A 15,754-nucleotide genomic window follows, 5' to 3' on the forward strand; every position below is an offset into this window, starting at 1 on the left:
GTAATGATAGTAGAATGAACATTTTGGTTGAAATGACATTTTCAACAGCACATGAAGGTCCGGTAAATATAAATTCTACCATAACAGGACTCAGGCTACCTGTTTATTTAGACCCTGGAAAATCCCACATTTCATAAAACCACACAAAGCTCCCCAAGACAAATTGCACTTTTTTTCCCCACAACTAACAACAATTTAATGGTCTATTAAGTAAGTCTGTTCTCAGACGTATTCCTAATATACTTCAATCAAGCCCTCTTTTTCTACCAGACACTGGAAAAATATTTCAAATTTGCTTCTGTTGCTATTCCACAAAAAGCAGCACTAAAGCCAGGCTCAAGTCCACTCCAGATTGTTTTTTGCAAACTCTTAACTCCAGTTTTACCGATTATTTCTGTAATTTGATAGCACTTCACAGCAAAATAGACAAAACAAGCGAAGTTCTGCTCCTAGTTACTTTGCTACACATACAGAATAATTCTTGCAACTTCTTTTATTTTGCATTTTATGTTAGTTTTAATGAGGGCAGAAGCACTGGAGGGGTTCACTGAAATGCATCGTGACTACAGGCTGTAATCCTCTTTCCTACATGAGTTACTGCTGACTTCCAAAACACCCTCTGATGAATTTCTTGAACGCACTCTGCAATGTCATATCCTGATTTATACACATCCTGAGGACAAGAGGATGGACTAGATATGGAAGATACACTGAATCCCTGCTCTATGAATTCCATTAGTTATGTTTTGAGGGGTTATGGTGCACATTATTTTTGTTTGTATGTTCCGACGGAAGAGAGTTTTTAACCAACGGGAGCAGTAAGATGAAGGGAAAAAAAAATACTAAAAAAAGAGATTATGGGGAGAGAATTGGTATGTATTGGGACAATGTATACCTAAACTCTCACAGCAGCTGCTAAAGATATCTAAATACATTTAAAACATATTCTCCTTTAGCAGGCTATTACAAATAGCTCCTTACACCAAACACAGGAAAATGAGGATGCAAAAATTATCAGTTTTACTGTTAAAATATCAGTTACAGACTGCAACCCAGGCTGAGGCCACAGCATGTACTGACTGGCAAAGCTGCTCTTGATCCAAGAGGTTTCCCATTTAAAGTCCTAATCTTGAAACATTTGCACTCGTGTTGAAATTTCCATACATCGGAGTCACAAGGGCATTCAGACCGCATAGACGTAGGCATGGATGCCCTGGAAAGTTCTGCTAATCTGATAAAAGATATTTTTGACGACAGTCACCTCGTTCAGTAACTGCACCTCTTCCAGGTTTGGGCTGAAAGAGCCAGTCACCACGGGTGGGGTTTTGCCTGCCAGAGCTCCACCTTCTATATGTTGTTTGGGAGTGCCCAAGCAGGTGGAGCTTGATCTGATAGTGAGAAGGTGGTAGGCGATATCCATCCATGGTGCCCAGTGCAGCCTCTAACTCTGTGCTACTTCAGGAAATAAAACCAAAATCCCGCCCTGAGCAAAAGCTTGGTTCTAGCAGGTTTTCATCATACCCCAGCAGTTTTCACTTGGGTGAGGAGCAACACTGCTGTATGCCAATAGACAGTTTCACTGGCATTGAAACAACCTCTCTCTCCCTCAGCAAGTGAATGCAAATCAGTGAAGGAGAAAAGCTCTATTAACTCTTGTCTATCCATGAGAATGCCGTTCCCTGTGTTAGCCAGTCCTTGTGAATTAAATTGAGGCATTATCAGAGGGAGAAGACCTAAGAAGTGACTATACAACCAGGCGGTCTCCTCCTCGTCGTTAAGGAAGAGCTGAGACCTGGCTGCCACAAAGAAGCGGATGCTGCGGGAAGATGCCCTGTGCCAGAAGGTGCAAGCAACACATGCTATAGGAAAATAAGATACTCCTGCTTAGGATTCCTGGTGGTCCCATCTTGGGTGGCAAAATTCTTAGAGCAGAAAACTAATCTGTGAGCAAAGCCAGCCTCTCTTCAGTGCCGGCAAGAGGAAGGATTGGGCCAGTGCCTCGGTAAGGCATTTCAAGACCCCCAGATGAAAGGCACACTTGAAATGTTTGAGCAGAGATACACATTCTTTGCAGTTTGTCCCTCAGCAGGGAAGGTGATAACGACAGCAGCGTCGAGCCCAGGCTCACCACGTCTGTTCCTTAGTGAGCTTTTTTACTATCTATCTGGTACATCTTCATATCAAAGGAGGAGTCAGGACCCAGTCTAAGCGTGAACTGCTGCCCTGTAGGTTTTGTTAACAGGGGACAGACTGACTAAAAAAGCTCGATTATCCGAAGGCGCACTGGTCAATCCACATCTAGTACCAAAGAAGAGGAAATTGCCACGGAATTGCTGTCGGCAGTAAAATGGAAAGCAGCAGAGCATGGAGGGCTCTGTGGGTGCTCCAGGCGGTCAAAGGCAACTGGGTCAAAATCTCCATCCATATTTCCAGGTTTCATTCCTAACTTGCTCCTGTTACTTCCGCAGCAGTACTTTTCCAAAAGGAGCTCAGGATCCACACCAAAAGCAGCAGATTTCTGCCTGAAAGCAGTCGTGTCCGCAGCTAGCACTCAACTGCTCCTCACGAGAGAGCAAGGAGGCACCGACAAATTTCATAGAATCATAGAATCGTCCAGGTTGGAAGAGACCCTTGGGATCATCGAGTCCAACCATCTACCCTACACTACAAAGTTCTTCCCTATACCATATCCCCCAACACCACATCTAAACGTCTCTTAAACACATCCAGGGATGGTGACTCAACCACCTCCCTGGGCAGCCTGTTCCAATGCCCGACCACTCTTTCTGTGAAAAATTCTTTCCTAATGTTCAGTCTAAACCTACCCTGCTGGAGCTTGAAGCCATTCCTTCTTGTTGTCATTAATTACCTGTGTGAAGAGACCAGCACCAACCTCTCTACAGTGTCCTTTCAAGTAGTTGTAGAGAGTGATGAGGTCTCCCCTCAGCCTCCTCTTCCTCATACTAAACAGTCCCAGCTCCTTCAACCGCTCTTCATATGATTTGTTTTCCAGGCCCTTCACCAGCTTCGTTGGTCAAAATGTATTTTAGCCATCACAGGCCTTCAGTGAAGAGATTTTAGTGAAATACAACCATGAAAATGCATCACACCCTCGTGTTCGGTGATGGTCTGCCTGAAGAGACTCTGGGTAAGAAAGGAAACAGCAACTCCTGCCAAGAGCAAGCATTTGACATCAATGCAGACAGAGAGAAAGAGAGAAAACATTATTTGTTTTCATATTTCCTGAGAAAGACATTGAAGATGTTGTAACCTTGTTATTTATAGAGGGCCAAGGTTTCATCCTAGAATTTAGGAGAGGAATTTATTTTCCTCTAAAGTGTGATTAAGTTTATAAGCTTAAGACAAGGTTTTATTGTGTTTTGTTGTTTTGGTTAGCAGAATAATATTTCACTTGCTGTCTTTTTTTTTTTTTTGAAAAAGGAAAATGTTCTGTTCATTTATCTGGTAAACATTTATCAGTTCAGTGAAAAAAAAACTAAACAATGGAATAAAATGGAATTAAACTTTAATATATTGCTTATCTTCAAGCACTGAAACATTTAGAAAAACAATACTCCGCATGAAAAAAAATTCTTGTTTTACCAAAATATTTAGTAAAGTAATTTCTTTGGATACTGTCCTTTAGTATATCTGTTATTCCATGAACTTTTTCAAAATATATTGTAAACTGCTATTTGCAAACTTTATCGCTTTGTAATAACACATACTCTGTGTTGGTTGGTAAGTTCGACCAGTTTACAAAACACATGATGCATTCTTGCCAGCTTGGCTTCTAGTCTCATGAATAGTCGCTATATTTTTAATTTTTTTTTTTTTTAAATATTCAAGATCTTCAGAAATTACCTTGAAACGATTTCTTTTAAACCTGCAATAAATTTACTGCTGATTAAGAGAAAGAAAACTTATTCTCCCTGACCATGGTAATGACGTCAACACTGGTATTTAAAGGAATAGAGGGCAAATAGGTAAATATAAATAAAGGTGGCGCAATTCTGACTGATTTCAAATCTAATGGAGATAGCTCACTCGTAACGTCCTTGAACCATTTGCTTTGCTATCCTTTTGGATGTCTGGAACCCAAAGCTGTTGCTATATTTTATTATGACTGGCTCTGTATCGGAGATACTCTGTGATGTGATAGAGCAACAGTGGTTACGCTGGAGCAGGTGTCGTAAGGCTGGATCAGCTATTGCACAGTGCATTATTTGAGAGACGTACGATATTTAAAGTATTTGAACCAGTTGCAGTGGTTGTAAAGAAATTCCCAAGGGGGTACATTTTTACTTTTATACTGTCACTCTCCAGCCCAACTCAAGACCAAGGCACCCTTCCAGTAGCTGCTTGGTAAAGACGCACAGAGGGGCAGGCACCTCACCTGGCCCAACAGCACGAGGGCATCGCCCGCAGCCAACCCCCGAGAGAACACACACGTGTGATCCCGTTCACCTCCTTTGCGTGATAAAAACCTCAAGAAAAACAAGGTGACCTTCCAAGAGATGTAAGTGTGCTTCTTACCAATATGGGAGCCACAGAGGTAGCAGCGGCAGATATGCTTGGGATAAAATGTGCGTGCAATCCACTTCCCTGGCTTTATAGCCTGTAAGAGGCCATATACTGGGGGTGTGTGTGCAAACTGGCGGGGGTCTTGGTTAGGGAAAGCTATGTCAAATCTCCTTCCTGAGGAACAGCTTCCAAGCAGCTCCTCCAGCAGCGGTGAAGAAAGCAGAGTGGAGTATAGACATTTTGTACACCACCAATACATACATAAAGGTATTAGTGCCCCCAACAGTGGATAGTGACTGCAACCTCTATCAATAACTACATGTACCTCCACAAAAAAATATTTCAACACTACAGCACATGTAATGTTTCTGAATCTATTTATTTTCCTCACCTAATTTTAACACAAGCTTGATTTTTGTTTATATGAAACTAAGACTTCTTTCCTGATAATTTAATCTCTAACTATATTCCTTCAGGAAGTATTCATAACTCAGATCCAACAGTTTATTTTCCTTATTCCTTTCCTACCTGGGGGCTGGTTCTTGCCCGTGAAGCCCTCGTGACCGAAGGCAGGAAGGACACTGAATGCCACCACAGCACAGCTCCAGACAAAGCAGCCCAAAAAGATGCTTCAAGGAGACTTCAGGGAACACAGAAAGTCTTATTGATTCACGCCCCACAATAGTACATCACAAAATGGTATTTTGTGGAAGGCTGGATGCTCTAATGGTACTGAAAATTGGAGTGAGTATAAACATAAGTATGACTGTCCCGGTTTGAAGTAAAACTGAACCAATTTTCTGTTCTGTAACTTTACATCCTAGCTAGGCCTCCTCTAACTCTCTGAAATTAACGGCATATTGTGGAGAAAACTGCTCGTTCTCAGAATGATAAGCCCAATGTTTGTGCTCCGTGCCAAGGGATGGTGAGCAGGGAGGCCCTTGCTTATACTTATTGCCATAACAACCAAGGGCAGCCAATTTCCTTATTTGCCCCCTTAGAGGGTCGGAAACGGAAAAAGCGTAGAGGGGCCACATCTGTGGGGAGGAGTGGACAGGAGAGGTGACCCAAACCCAACTGGGGTATTCCATCCCATCTGCCCCACGCTCAGTATAAAAGCTGAGGGATCAAAGGGTCAGCCCCTTCCTGCGATGGCCAACGTCCAGAGAGGACTCTGTCTGTTCATCTGCCTTTGATCCCGATCCGTGTGTTCCTGACTCCAGAGCTGGAATCCAGTTCCCATCCATCGCTGAGTCCAGTCTGGGACTTCCCCAGTGCCTGCCGGTGACGTGACTGTCATCCTGGGAGCTTGATACGGTTTTGTATATATTGTACCTATTTCATTATTTTCTTCTTTATTTTTATTTTAATATTAATTCTTCATTAAAGTAGTTTAGTTCATTCTAAACTTCTGAATCTCCTTATCTCTTTCTCCTCCTCTCTCCTCTTTTGGGGGGAAGAAGGGGAGGGGAGGGCCATCTGTCGGTCCGGTTTTGGTAAATTCGGCCGAAACCACAACAATGACTTGACCCAGCCCAAACCTTTTGGAGTGCCAGTTCTCACAGGAGAAAACATCTACAGACCGATGTTGTCACCCTCTGAACATGATGTTCCAGTGGAAAAAAAAAAATGCTTCATCGCACCTACTCCAGCCTTTGTAACAATTCCCACAGCGCCCTATCGGGATCTCCCCGGACAAGAAAATATCAAGTGCTTTCTCTGCTAATCTTTCCGCTTGCTAATCAGCCCTCAGGCTTTAGAAGGGACTCAGCCTGTGACCTTTTAAACAAGATTTAAGAAGCCAAGCACCAAAATAAGCCAATTGTAGAAAAATCTGTATCTGAAATGCTACTTTTCATAGCAAAATTATTACTTGCTGGTTTGACAGAAAGGGACACATCTTGCTAATCTTGAAGCTTTTTAGCACTTGTACCCTATTTGGCTTTTCTCCTTATGCCTATTTATTTGGGAAATTTATGGTGCGATTCCCAGAGGTTTGGATGGCGTATCGCTTAACCACTTCAGTAAACAATCTGGAGTACTGTTTAAATATGGAAATGCTTAGTAGCAGCAGAACCAAAGTGACTGGCTGTGCTGCTGCTATGCCTTAGGAAACCTATGCCTTAGGAAAAAAAAAGAGGGGAGGGAAAAGGGATCTTCTTGTGCAGACAACCATTTACCTTCCATTATTCCACCAACGTCACCGGGGCATATCATACAGGTGTAAGATTTACAAATCGCAAAATATTGATTCAGTTCAGCAGATAAAAATTTCCACCCAGCAATGACCTTTTAGAACTCTGCCCTTCTGAACGAAGCCTCCTTGCTTCATCATCGGGAACGAAACGAGGTCCATTGGTTGCACCCTCATGGGTCGCAGTCCTCACGGGTGCAGTGGCTGGCAGTTTAATCTGGGATGCCAGGCTTCTGCAATCCTAAAATCCATCAATATCCCCACCACTGGCACAAGGTCTGTTCTGCCCTTGAGCTGGAGTCTCTTTCTTCTGGTTTGTGGAAGGCTACTTATTGGTTTTACCATTTACTGAGAGTTCTGCCTTCTTCTTACTTTGTAGGTACCAAAGACAACCCTGTTTCTGCTCAGGTCCCAATGACAATAAATTTCTCAAACTTTTCAGAGTATGTGAAATAGAGCCACACGCAATGGGGTAAGCCACACCTGACCACACATTTCTTCCATTTTCTAAATCCGATCTCTCACCTAAACTCCTGTATAAAACACCTCCTCACAGAAACTGTACTCGCTGTCCACAATGAGTATGTGTGATTCCCTCTACTGAATTAGCAGGGTGATTAGCTGGGAATCTTCTGAGTCTATACTACCACCTCACGAACCTCACCTCCAAAAAACAGCTGAAATTTTTCTTGCTCAATCTCTAGAAAACCTCACCTGGTGCATCAGCTCCTCTCCCATGTGTCATTTTAGGGACAACCTTGTTAACCTCTTCTTCCTTGTAAATCCAGCAGAAATTGGTAACAACTTCAAGCTGCTGGATTGCCCGAGACCCCTCATGAGGTTGTAACAAACACTAATGCAACACTCCTCAGCTCTCACGGCTGCCTTCACCTTGTTCTTGGGAGACACGTTCTGTTGGGAACTTCTAGTCACGACTGGTAACAGAGGCACTCTCAGAGCAGAACAGAAGAAAACAGCTTCAAACCAACTTGCAGCTAACACCTTATGATCAAACTGCACGCCCACTGCCTGTCCACCCTGTGCCCAAAAGCAACGGGACTTCTTGATTTCAGGGAACACCCACAAAAATATCTTTCCTATGACTGTAATTCCTTTCCAAGCCCACCAGGGCTCTCAGTACAGTGGAACGTGATTTCTGCTCAAACACAGGCTGTTCCTAATCTTCTCCAAGGGCATCACATGGTAGTTCTGTCTGGCATTGCAGGATGCTTCAGGACTCCTTCCATATATGCCAGCTGATCACAGTACAACTATCCCTTTGTGAGACATAGCTCAGAAAAAGGTAAATGACAATTTAGGGTATATCAAGCAAGGTACTTCCAGTAAAGATGAAAGAGCAACAGCAGCACTTCTCTGGGATATTGCCTGCAGCACACATCACCCCCTATTTCAGAAACGTGAACTCAAATTTAAACAGATGCAAGATTACTGAGGGAGTGGTGGCAGTGATGGAGGGAGAAGCTTGTCCTTCTAGAAGACAGTGAAAGAACTTGAGTATTTTAAGCTAGAAAACTACCCCTTCATTACGCCAAGTTGGTGGTCAAGAAACCAAAGGGCAATGAAGAACAAATAAAGTGCACGTGTGACTACATTAATTTTAAAACACTCAAAGATGATCATTAGAGATGAGGCTCTGGATCGGAGGCACGAAGTTCATATCAGAGCAATGGAGGCAAAAAATAAAATAAATAAATAAATAAAAAAATCAAACTATTTTTATAATGGTACTCGAGAAATTTATGAATGGGATTCTGTGATGTGGTTGCCCGAAATAGCAAAGATTTGGACATGATGACCCAGGAGTTCCTGAAAGCAGCTGGCACGGAGGCCACGCGCGCACAGAGGGTTTCCCACTGTTTCCTTTCCCTTCCTGTAACATGGACTTTCCCCTCTGCGTTACAAACAAATTTCAGCATTAACACGAGGCACCTCAGAAGAGGAACAAGGATAATAAATATTCCACCCCAAACAACAATTCTACCCAGAGACCCAAACAGAAGTTTGCAAAGCCCGTTGGCCAAATGCCTCTCTTCCACTACTTTCTTCTAAGACATATTTTCTTGGATTTCTTCTCATTTTTGCTGCTCTCCTTTCGGCTTCAGGCTGTATGATACAGACTTTTCTTACAAAAAAAAAAAAAATGCCTGAAACTGGATAAAGTACTCCAGGTCAGGCTTTTCCAGCCCCGAGCAGAATTCCTACATGATCTATCGCATACGCCACCATGTTCCCTGCAACATAAGATATTGTGGATTTATGTTTAGTTTATGACTCCTAGACCCTTTTCTGAGGAACCGCTATTTAACCAGCTAATTATTCTTACCCAGATGGAGTATTTTGCATTTGTCTGGTTCTCATCCCAAGCCATGGGAGCACATCCTTTTTCCAGAAAGATAAGCAACAACAAGTCTAATTTAACAACGTAAGATTTAAGGCTTCCAGCACCAGATCCAAAACTCCGCAGTCACATAACACAAAGCGCTGAAGGGTAAATACACTCACTTCATTGGTTCAAGTTTCGAGAAATTTTTGGTGGGCCAATTTAGCATCAGCAGGCTTTATTTTAGATTGATGATCCACTGTCCTGCCACGGCCAGCCTAAAGGTGGCATAGAGGAATAGAGCTACCATTAACTCATTTGGGTGCTGTGAGGAATTGGATAGAAACGCAAACTCTGTGTGCCTGTAACTCAAAGGAAACCAAACAAGTACTTTCGAGGGACCGGATAGTACACAGATCTGATATCTGAAATTGTGGAATCAGGGCAAAAGTTTGTTTTTGATTTGGTAAAACTTAGCTTTATAGATACTGCATAAGATTCTTCTCTGTAAACACGAGAGCACATCCGATGTTAAGATCAGAAAGAGAACTTACGGTAACACATACACTAATTATACTGAAAAACAATCAGCGCTCCAGAACAGATAATACTGAGAAATGAACACTGAAGGAAACTTTGATGTACTTCTTAGATAACTGTGGTACTTTAAAACTGGATTCAGTTCAAACATTTAAAACATCTCAGTCGGAGATCTACATTTCAGATTGAGAATGTGTTGATGCACAAGTAGATTTTAAAATAAATACATGGTGGAGCAGAACACAAACATGGACTTTTAAAAAAAAACAAACCAAAACAACTCTCTCCAGATAAAACTCCCCTGTTCAAACAGCTTTGAAACCACTTCTCCTTCACATAAGCTAAATCCAAATGCAAGATTTTACTGAAGTAATTCTTAGTAATTCAGTTAGCAGCCCGGATTGGCCAAGAATTATGTTGACTCGGTGCAATTTGAGTCGTGGGTACAACCCGGGTCACACTGCTAGGTCCTGCTCTGACCACTTGACTACAAAGGCCTTCTTTATAAAGAAACTGAAAATAAGTTAAGTATAACTCTAAGGGCAACGCACATCAGTCCCGATTGAGGAAAACACAAACTTGTACATATTTAAACAGGCCATTTCTGTTGCTGATGCCAAGTGAAGATCTCTCAGGCTAGATAGGTCTGGTTCGTCCCTGACTAACTTGCAGGACCAAGTTGAAAAGGTATTTCCAAAATCGTCAGTGTTCCAGTAGTGACAAGGATGAGGAATAACAACACGAAGGACAGAAATTTGGAGTCACTTAAGGTTCTCTAAACACACCATTTTTTCTTGTACTCCCATATAGCAGTAAAATATTTTTCTATAACACCCTTCACCAGGAAAGGCACTTGAGACAAAACTAAAATGACATCTTAAGTTCTTTTAAGACCACAACAGAATGAAATAAGTGAACACAAAAGCCATCACAGAGAGAAAAAAAATAATAATCCAACAGCAACAGTCATCAATTCCTCCATTTACACAACAAATAACGTCCATGTGACACACCTCATTTTCACTCTCTGCAGCCAAGCCACAGAAAGTGGAATTTCTCACTATCATGATGGGACTTTGATGGCCTCCGGTGTCAAAAAAACCCCACAAAATAATCTTCAATACACCACGAAAATTCTGAAGATGGTATTAACAACACAAAATTATTTTCCCCCACATTTCCCATCTGTATTTCCTGTATTCTCAAGTTCAAAATTCCTATGAAAGCCCCAGCTGGGGGCACAGAGAGCACAACTGGAACATGTCCATAAGCTCCACAAAAAATTAACGTAAAGATAAATTTTTAAAACACCCTATATATAAACTGCAAAACGGCGTGTGCTGTCAGGATTACCCTTCATGAACAACACGTGCCAGCGCCTACTGGACTGTTTATGAAATTTGCCATTAAATTTAAACACTTCGGAGCACGGAGAAGAGCTTGTCTCACTCGCCTGTGGCCAAGAGCGTTTTAATTACATTGCTGAGCAGAGACTAACAGCTCCAGGGACGAGCGTAACACATGAGCAGACCCAGTCTTTTGAATGGGGCTATGCACGTGCCTGAAGTTATATACATGCCCCCTGAACTACAGCTTTGCAAAGTTAAGCAAATTAACCAGCGTCTCTCATTAACGCAGCCAACCTTAAGGACATTCGAAACGAGGGCACGGAGTGGGGCATCAAAGGGGAGACAGGGCGCTCTCAGTTGCAAGTATGCGTGGGCTTACTGCCACCAAAATGTCCCCACACGTTTCCATCATGTTATTTTCAAAGCAGCTGCTGCCCACTGGCACCGCCGCAGTGTTTAATTACATGGAGTAAGCGTTGCAAACCCGCTGCCGCTCCTGCCCGCTGAGCCATCAGCACGGCCACCAAGACGGGCACCCTCTCGCCCCAGGTGACAGGGACGCAGACCACAGCCGTCACCGGCGAGGTGGGTCCTTCCCGGTACCTACACGACTTATTTATGCCGGAGCCCACCCCTTGACCCCCATGAAGCTTTGGTGCTCATCTTCTAACGCAATGTTTCTGAACCCACCCAAACAAGCAGTGTATGAAATTTGAACACGTACCACTATGAACATCGGTTTAACGTGCCTTTTCCTTAAGAGGCAAAGGAATCGGCTCTCGTTTTATTTTCAGGGTGCAATAGCAGCTGGTACCAAGGAAAACAGAGGTGGAAATACTTTTCTAAAGCCCTTTCCAAAACATTCTCATTTACATGCTGGATGATGGACCATGTCCACACACTAAGCGACACTGGGAGCAGACCAGGGATTCCACATTTCAGAACCAGTCAGGAGTCAAAACATTTTCCAGCGAAGTGGCAGCCCATATTTCTTTCAATCAATTACCTGTCTGCTGCAGCTGAGTTACGACGAGTGGGAAAACACTAATACGAGAGCTTAGAAATCCTACAGTTCATAACTCTTATGGTCCAAATTCATTATTTGAAAGTATAAATCTGGCGAGACAACGTGCACCTTCCCTTTTTCCCTAACTAAAAGGTTCCTGGGTCCCATGCTGCAAACTCCCAGGCAGCAAGCAAGCCCTGCTCCCACGGCAGTTTTAAAGAAAAGAAATTATAGCAGAGTGCCTCCTATGATTATAATTATAGCTTTAATAACATTCTACCCCCTTTCTGATTTTTCTTTCAGGCTCCCTTTTTGGCCTCCTCTCAGTGACAGCCTCTCACAGACATTTTCAAACTGTAACACATACTTTGGTGGCTATCAGTTTCCCTTACTCCAGACAGACTTGTACTTGATGGTTGCCCCTCCTCCAGAAAGAGAAAATCTAACAGTCCACAAGTTATTCCCTCATGAAGCATTACAAAAAAAGTTTAAAAGATGAAACTTCCCTTCAGTGCCCTCGGAAAGGTTTAATATAGCAGCAGGTTTTAGACATCCATGTACACACCCATCTGTCTACTTTTATCTGGACTTTTGGATCGGGTTTAAGTTTTACATGCATCAAGTAAGGGATGACAGGATCATCGTTTTAAGCTGTAACGCTATTACGTAAATTAGGGCGGAAAGACATAGCGCTACCAAGTCCAAGGAAAGGTGAAGGCTGCATGTAGCAGACTCATAAATGATTGATCGAGTGTTTAAGCAAGAGAACAGTGGGAACAGAGCAAAATTTCCTCAAGATGACGAGGAGGCTGATCCGTAGGGGTTGTCCATGTGGCTCTGATGAGCTAAAGCTGGTATTGCTGTTAAGATCCCTGCTTCTAAAACCACAGACAATGGAAAGCCAAACACTTTATTGATGCGAGGGATCAGAAATGCTACGTTTATAACTCTCACGGCCCAAGATCATAATTTTACTGTATAAATTCAGTGAGGCAAGACAGATCTTTTCCTCTTTTTTTTTTCTTTTAACAAAGAGTTCCTTGATCCTATGCTGCACACTCCCGCCGCTGTAAAACATCGCTAAAATACAGAAAACACAAAGTGAAACACTTTCTCACCCGAACTTTGGCAAACTCTCACTACAAGACATGAACTGATCCAAGGAGCTTATTGGATTCAAGGAGGGCTTTGACAGGTTTTACAGAAACGACAACACTTTACCAACCAACCTGGAACTCAGATGTTTTGAGCCTGAAAGAAAACTCTTCAGGGGCAAATTACCCTCTTTCTGCTTGGGCTAAGATTTCTCGCCCCCTTCTTGAAGGAGGCTGTGGGACCTGCCTGGCAGCAGACTGTGGCTTGGGGGAGTTCCAGCCTGCAGGAACACGCCGGTTTCCCACGGTGAATTTCTGTCTCCTTCAAATTTGGTGAGTAAATATTCCAATGCCTCATCTATCGATCGTGCCACAGATGTGTAACAAATCAGCCTGTGCACGGTGGGAAGCTAGAAAAAACAGATCATCACCCAAATTTACCCACTTTCAAGAGCTTTAAGAAAAAAAATCCCCTTCCTCCCAGGTGCAGCCTCTCTCAGGACAGCCCTTATGCTCCCACGTCAGTCCCAAGAGGACTCTTGTGTTTCTTCTGGTCCCGAATCCTCGATCCCAATGAGCCAGCCCCAGAAGCACAGCTGCCTGGCTCTGCCTGTGACTCACTGCTCCTCCCCGGTGCCCTCCGACCGTGGGAAGCGATGGGAGACAAGGGCACTCAGCGCCTCAGCCTCGGGACGTATTCGGTGCTGTGAGAGCGTAGCTGGAAGCAGAGAGGCAGCAAAGCACCAGCTGCCTGCATCAGGCGTGCTCAGGCACCGGTTAACAAGCGGTTTCTCTTTTGGAGACCCTCACGTTTAAATCTCCTTTTGGTCACAAGCACTGTTCAGATAATCTACTTTTTTAGAAAGCTGATCCGCCGTTGAACAACCATATGGTTTGGGAGCCTGCTCAGTCATGGCAGGGAAGGTTTGGGGCTTGCAGGGACCCGAGGGCTGGGACTGACCTCCACCAGCACCGCTCTGCGCAGGAGTATTCCAACACTCCCAAGTGCTTGGCTGCGAGCAGCATGCATCCAGAAAGAAGAAGAGGAGAAAAAAAGAAAGGAAAAAAAACTGTATTCTTCCACACAAACCTCAGGGACAGCTTGGGAGCATCATCTCTTCCTGCAGATGGAGACCCTGTAGCCCCCAAGCTCCCAACCCGGCTCCAGGGGTGCAACATGTGGGATGGGAGAAGGGGACACCCCTCCCACAGCCAAGGAACTGACACTCCAACAGCATCCAGCTGCTCTCTGCAGCTTCCTTCCCAAATATAACTAGCTACTTACCCCAAATCCCCAAACTTAACAAATAGCTGGGGCACTATTTTTTTTTTGGTATGAAAAAGGGAAAGTATCCAGAAAAAAAAAAAAAAAAGAAGAAGAAGAAAGAAAGAGAACAGACACAAAATTAAACAATCTACCTTAAAATAAACTCTGCAGTATTATCTGTCTCTTGTCAAAAGTTATTAGGGAATAAAAGTGACAGACTGTCTACTAAGATACATCCCATGTCCAAGAGACATACCTAAAACTTGTCAGAGATTTCCCTCTGTTGATGTGTCTGCTTATCCTTAGTGCCCACACGTGTTACATTGCTGTATATTCTTGTACAGTGGAAGCACTTGATTTATTTATTGAAGGGAAAGAACACTTTTTTCCCCACCTAATTTTACTCTTCTGATGAGACAGGTCTTTGTTCCTCACATAAAACAGAAAAGTCCTCGACTAAAACCAGACTCCACATAATTATTTTTCCTTAAAAATAAAGTCAATAAAACTGGCAAACACGAACAAAAATGGAACTGATCTATCAAAGAACTGTAAACGGATTTTCCTTCACTGCACATTCCTCACATTAAGAAATTACTACTGCTCAGTATTAAAACCAGACAAATTGCATGGTGCTTTGGTGAAAGACAGGATAAAACAACTCATGTGGACAAGTTACAGGAATGGATAAACGAGATGTTGCCTCAGTCCAGACAGCAATTAGCTTTTGGGAACTTGGTGTCTGCTCTCCAGCCTTTGCTGAGTGTTGCAAGTAGGGTTTCGGTATAACGTATCAAATCAAAACTGAAAAACCAGACTTGACCAACCTTGGGAGTTGTTTGAAAACTGGACTTCAACCACAGCTTTGATGTGGTTGTGGACTGGGTGCATTCCCATGAAATTTTAATTCTTATTAAAGCTGCAGAAGGGTAGTGCAAGGACACTGGAAGAGTTCAGGAGAAAAGTTCTGTCATGGGGGTAATGTGGAAAGGGTGTTCTATGTGGTGGCAACACACAGTACAACCCAAAACTTTCCAAGAGATTACAAAAATATTTGCAGTTGAATATCTGTATTTTTCCCTTAGAAGAAACTTTATTTGGTTGGTTTAATTTTCATTTAAAGTGAGCTGCAGCTATTCAAATAGAAAGTGTATGGATAATGGGAAGGAGAAAAGAGCAAGAGAAACGCTTCACACTGAAAGGTGCACCCTGGGAGTGCAATTACACAAGAGTTTCAAGAGTTTAAGTGAGCCTAAGCAAGTGCAAGTTGTGTGTCAGAAACCTGTCTACACGGTATCAGCTTGACAGATGGAGAGATCTTATCTGTTTAACCTCAGTAGAAGCAGCTTACGCACAGAATTTCCCTTTGTTTCTTTATCTATTTGTTGTCGGGGAACATTTGAAACTCTCTTTTCCATACTGCGAAAACCTACTTTTAT

General features: G+C 43.0%; 1 protein-coding gene across 2 annotated transcripts in view; it reads right to left on the bottom strand.

Annotated features, from left to right (window-relative positions):
• ANO1 (anoctamin 1) overlaps positions 1 to 15,754 on the bottom strand; it is an 83,302-nt gene that overhangs the window by 54,267 nt on the left and 13,281 nt on the right. The window contains exon 1 of one of the 2 annotated variants that reach the window (XM_074148467.1): positions 8,057 to 8,117. The exons of the other annotated variant lie outside the window; for it this stretch is intronic. Coding sequence (XP_074004568.1) covers positions 8,057 to 8,117 — 61 coding nt within the window. Of the gene's footprint in view, positions 1 to 8,056; positions 8,118 to 15,754 lie in introns of those variants that run through there. 2 annotated transcript variants of the gene reach the window in all.

This window comes from Numenius arquata, chromosome 6, assembly GCF_964106895.1.
Source record: "Numenius arquata chromosome 6, bNumArq3.hap1.1, whole genome shotgun sequence".
NCBI lineage: Eukaryota > Metazoa > Chordata > Aves > Charadriiformes > Scolopacidae > Numenius > Numenius arquata.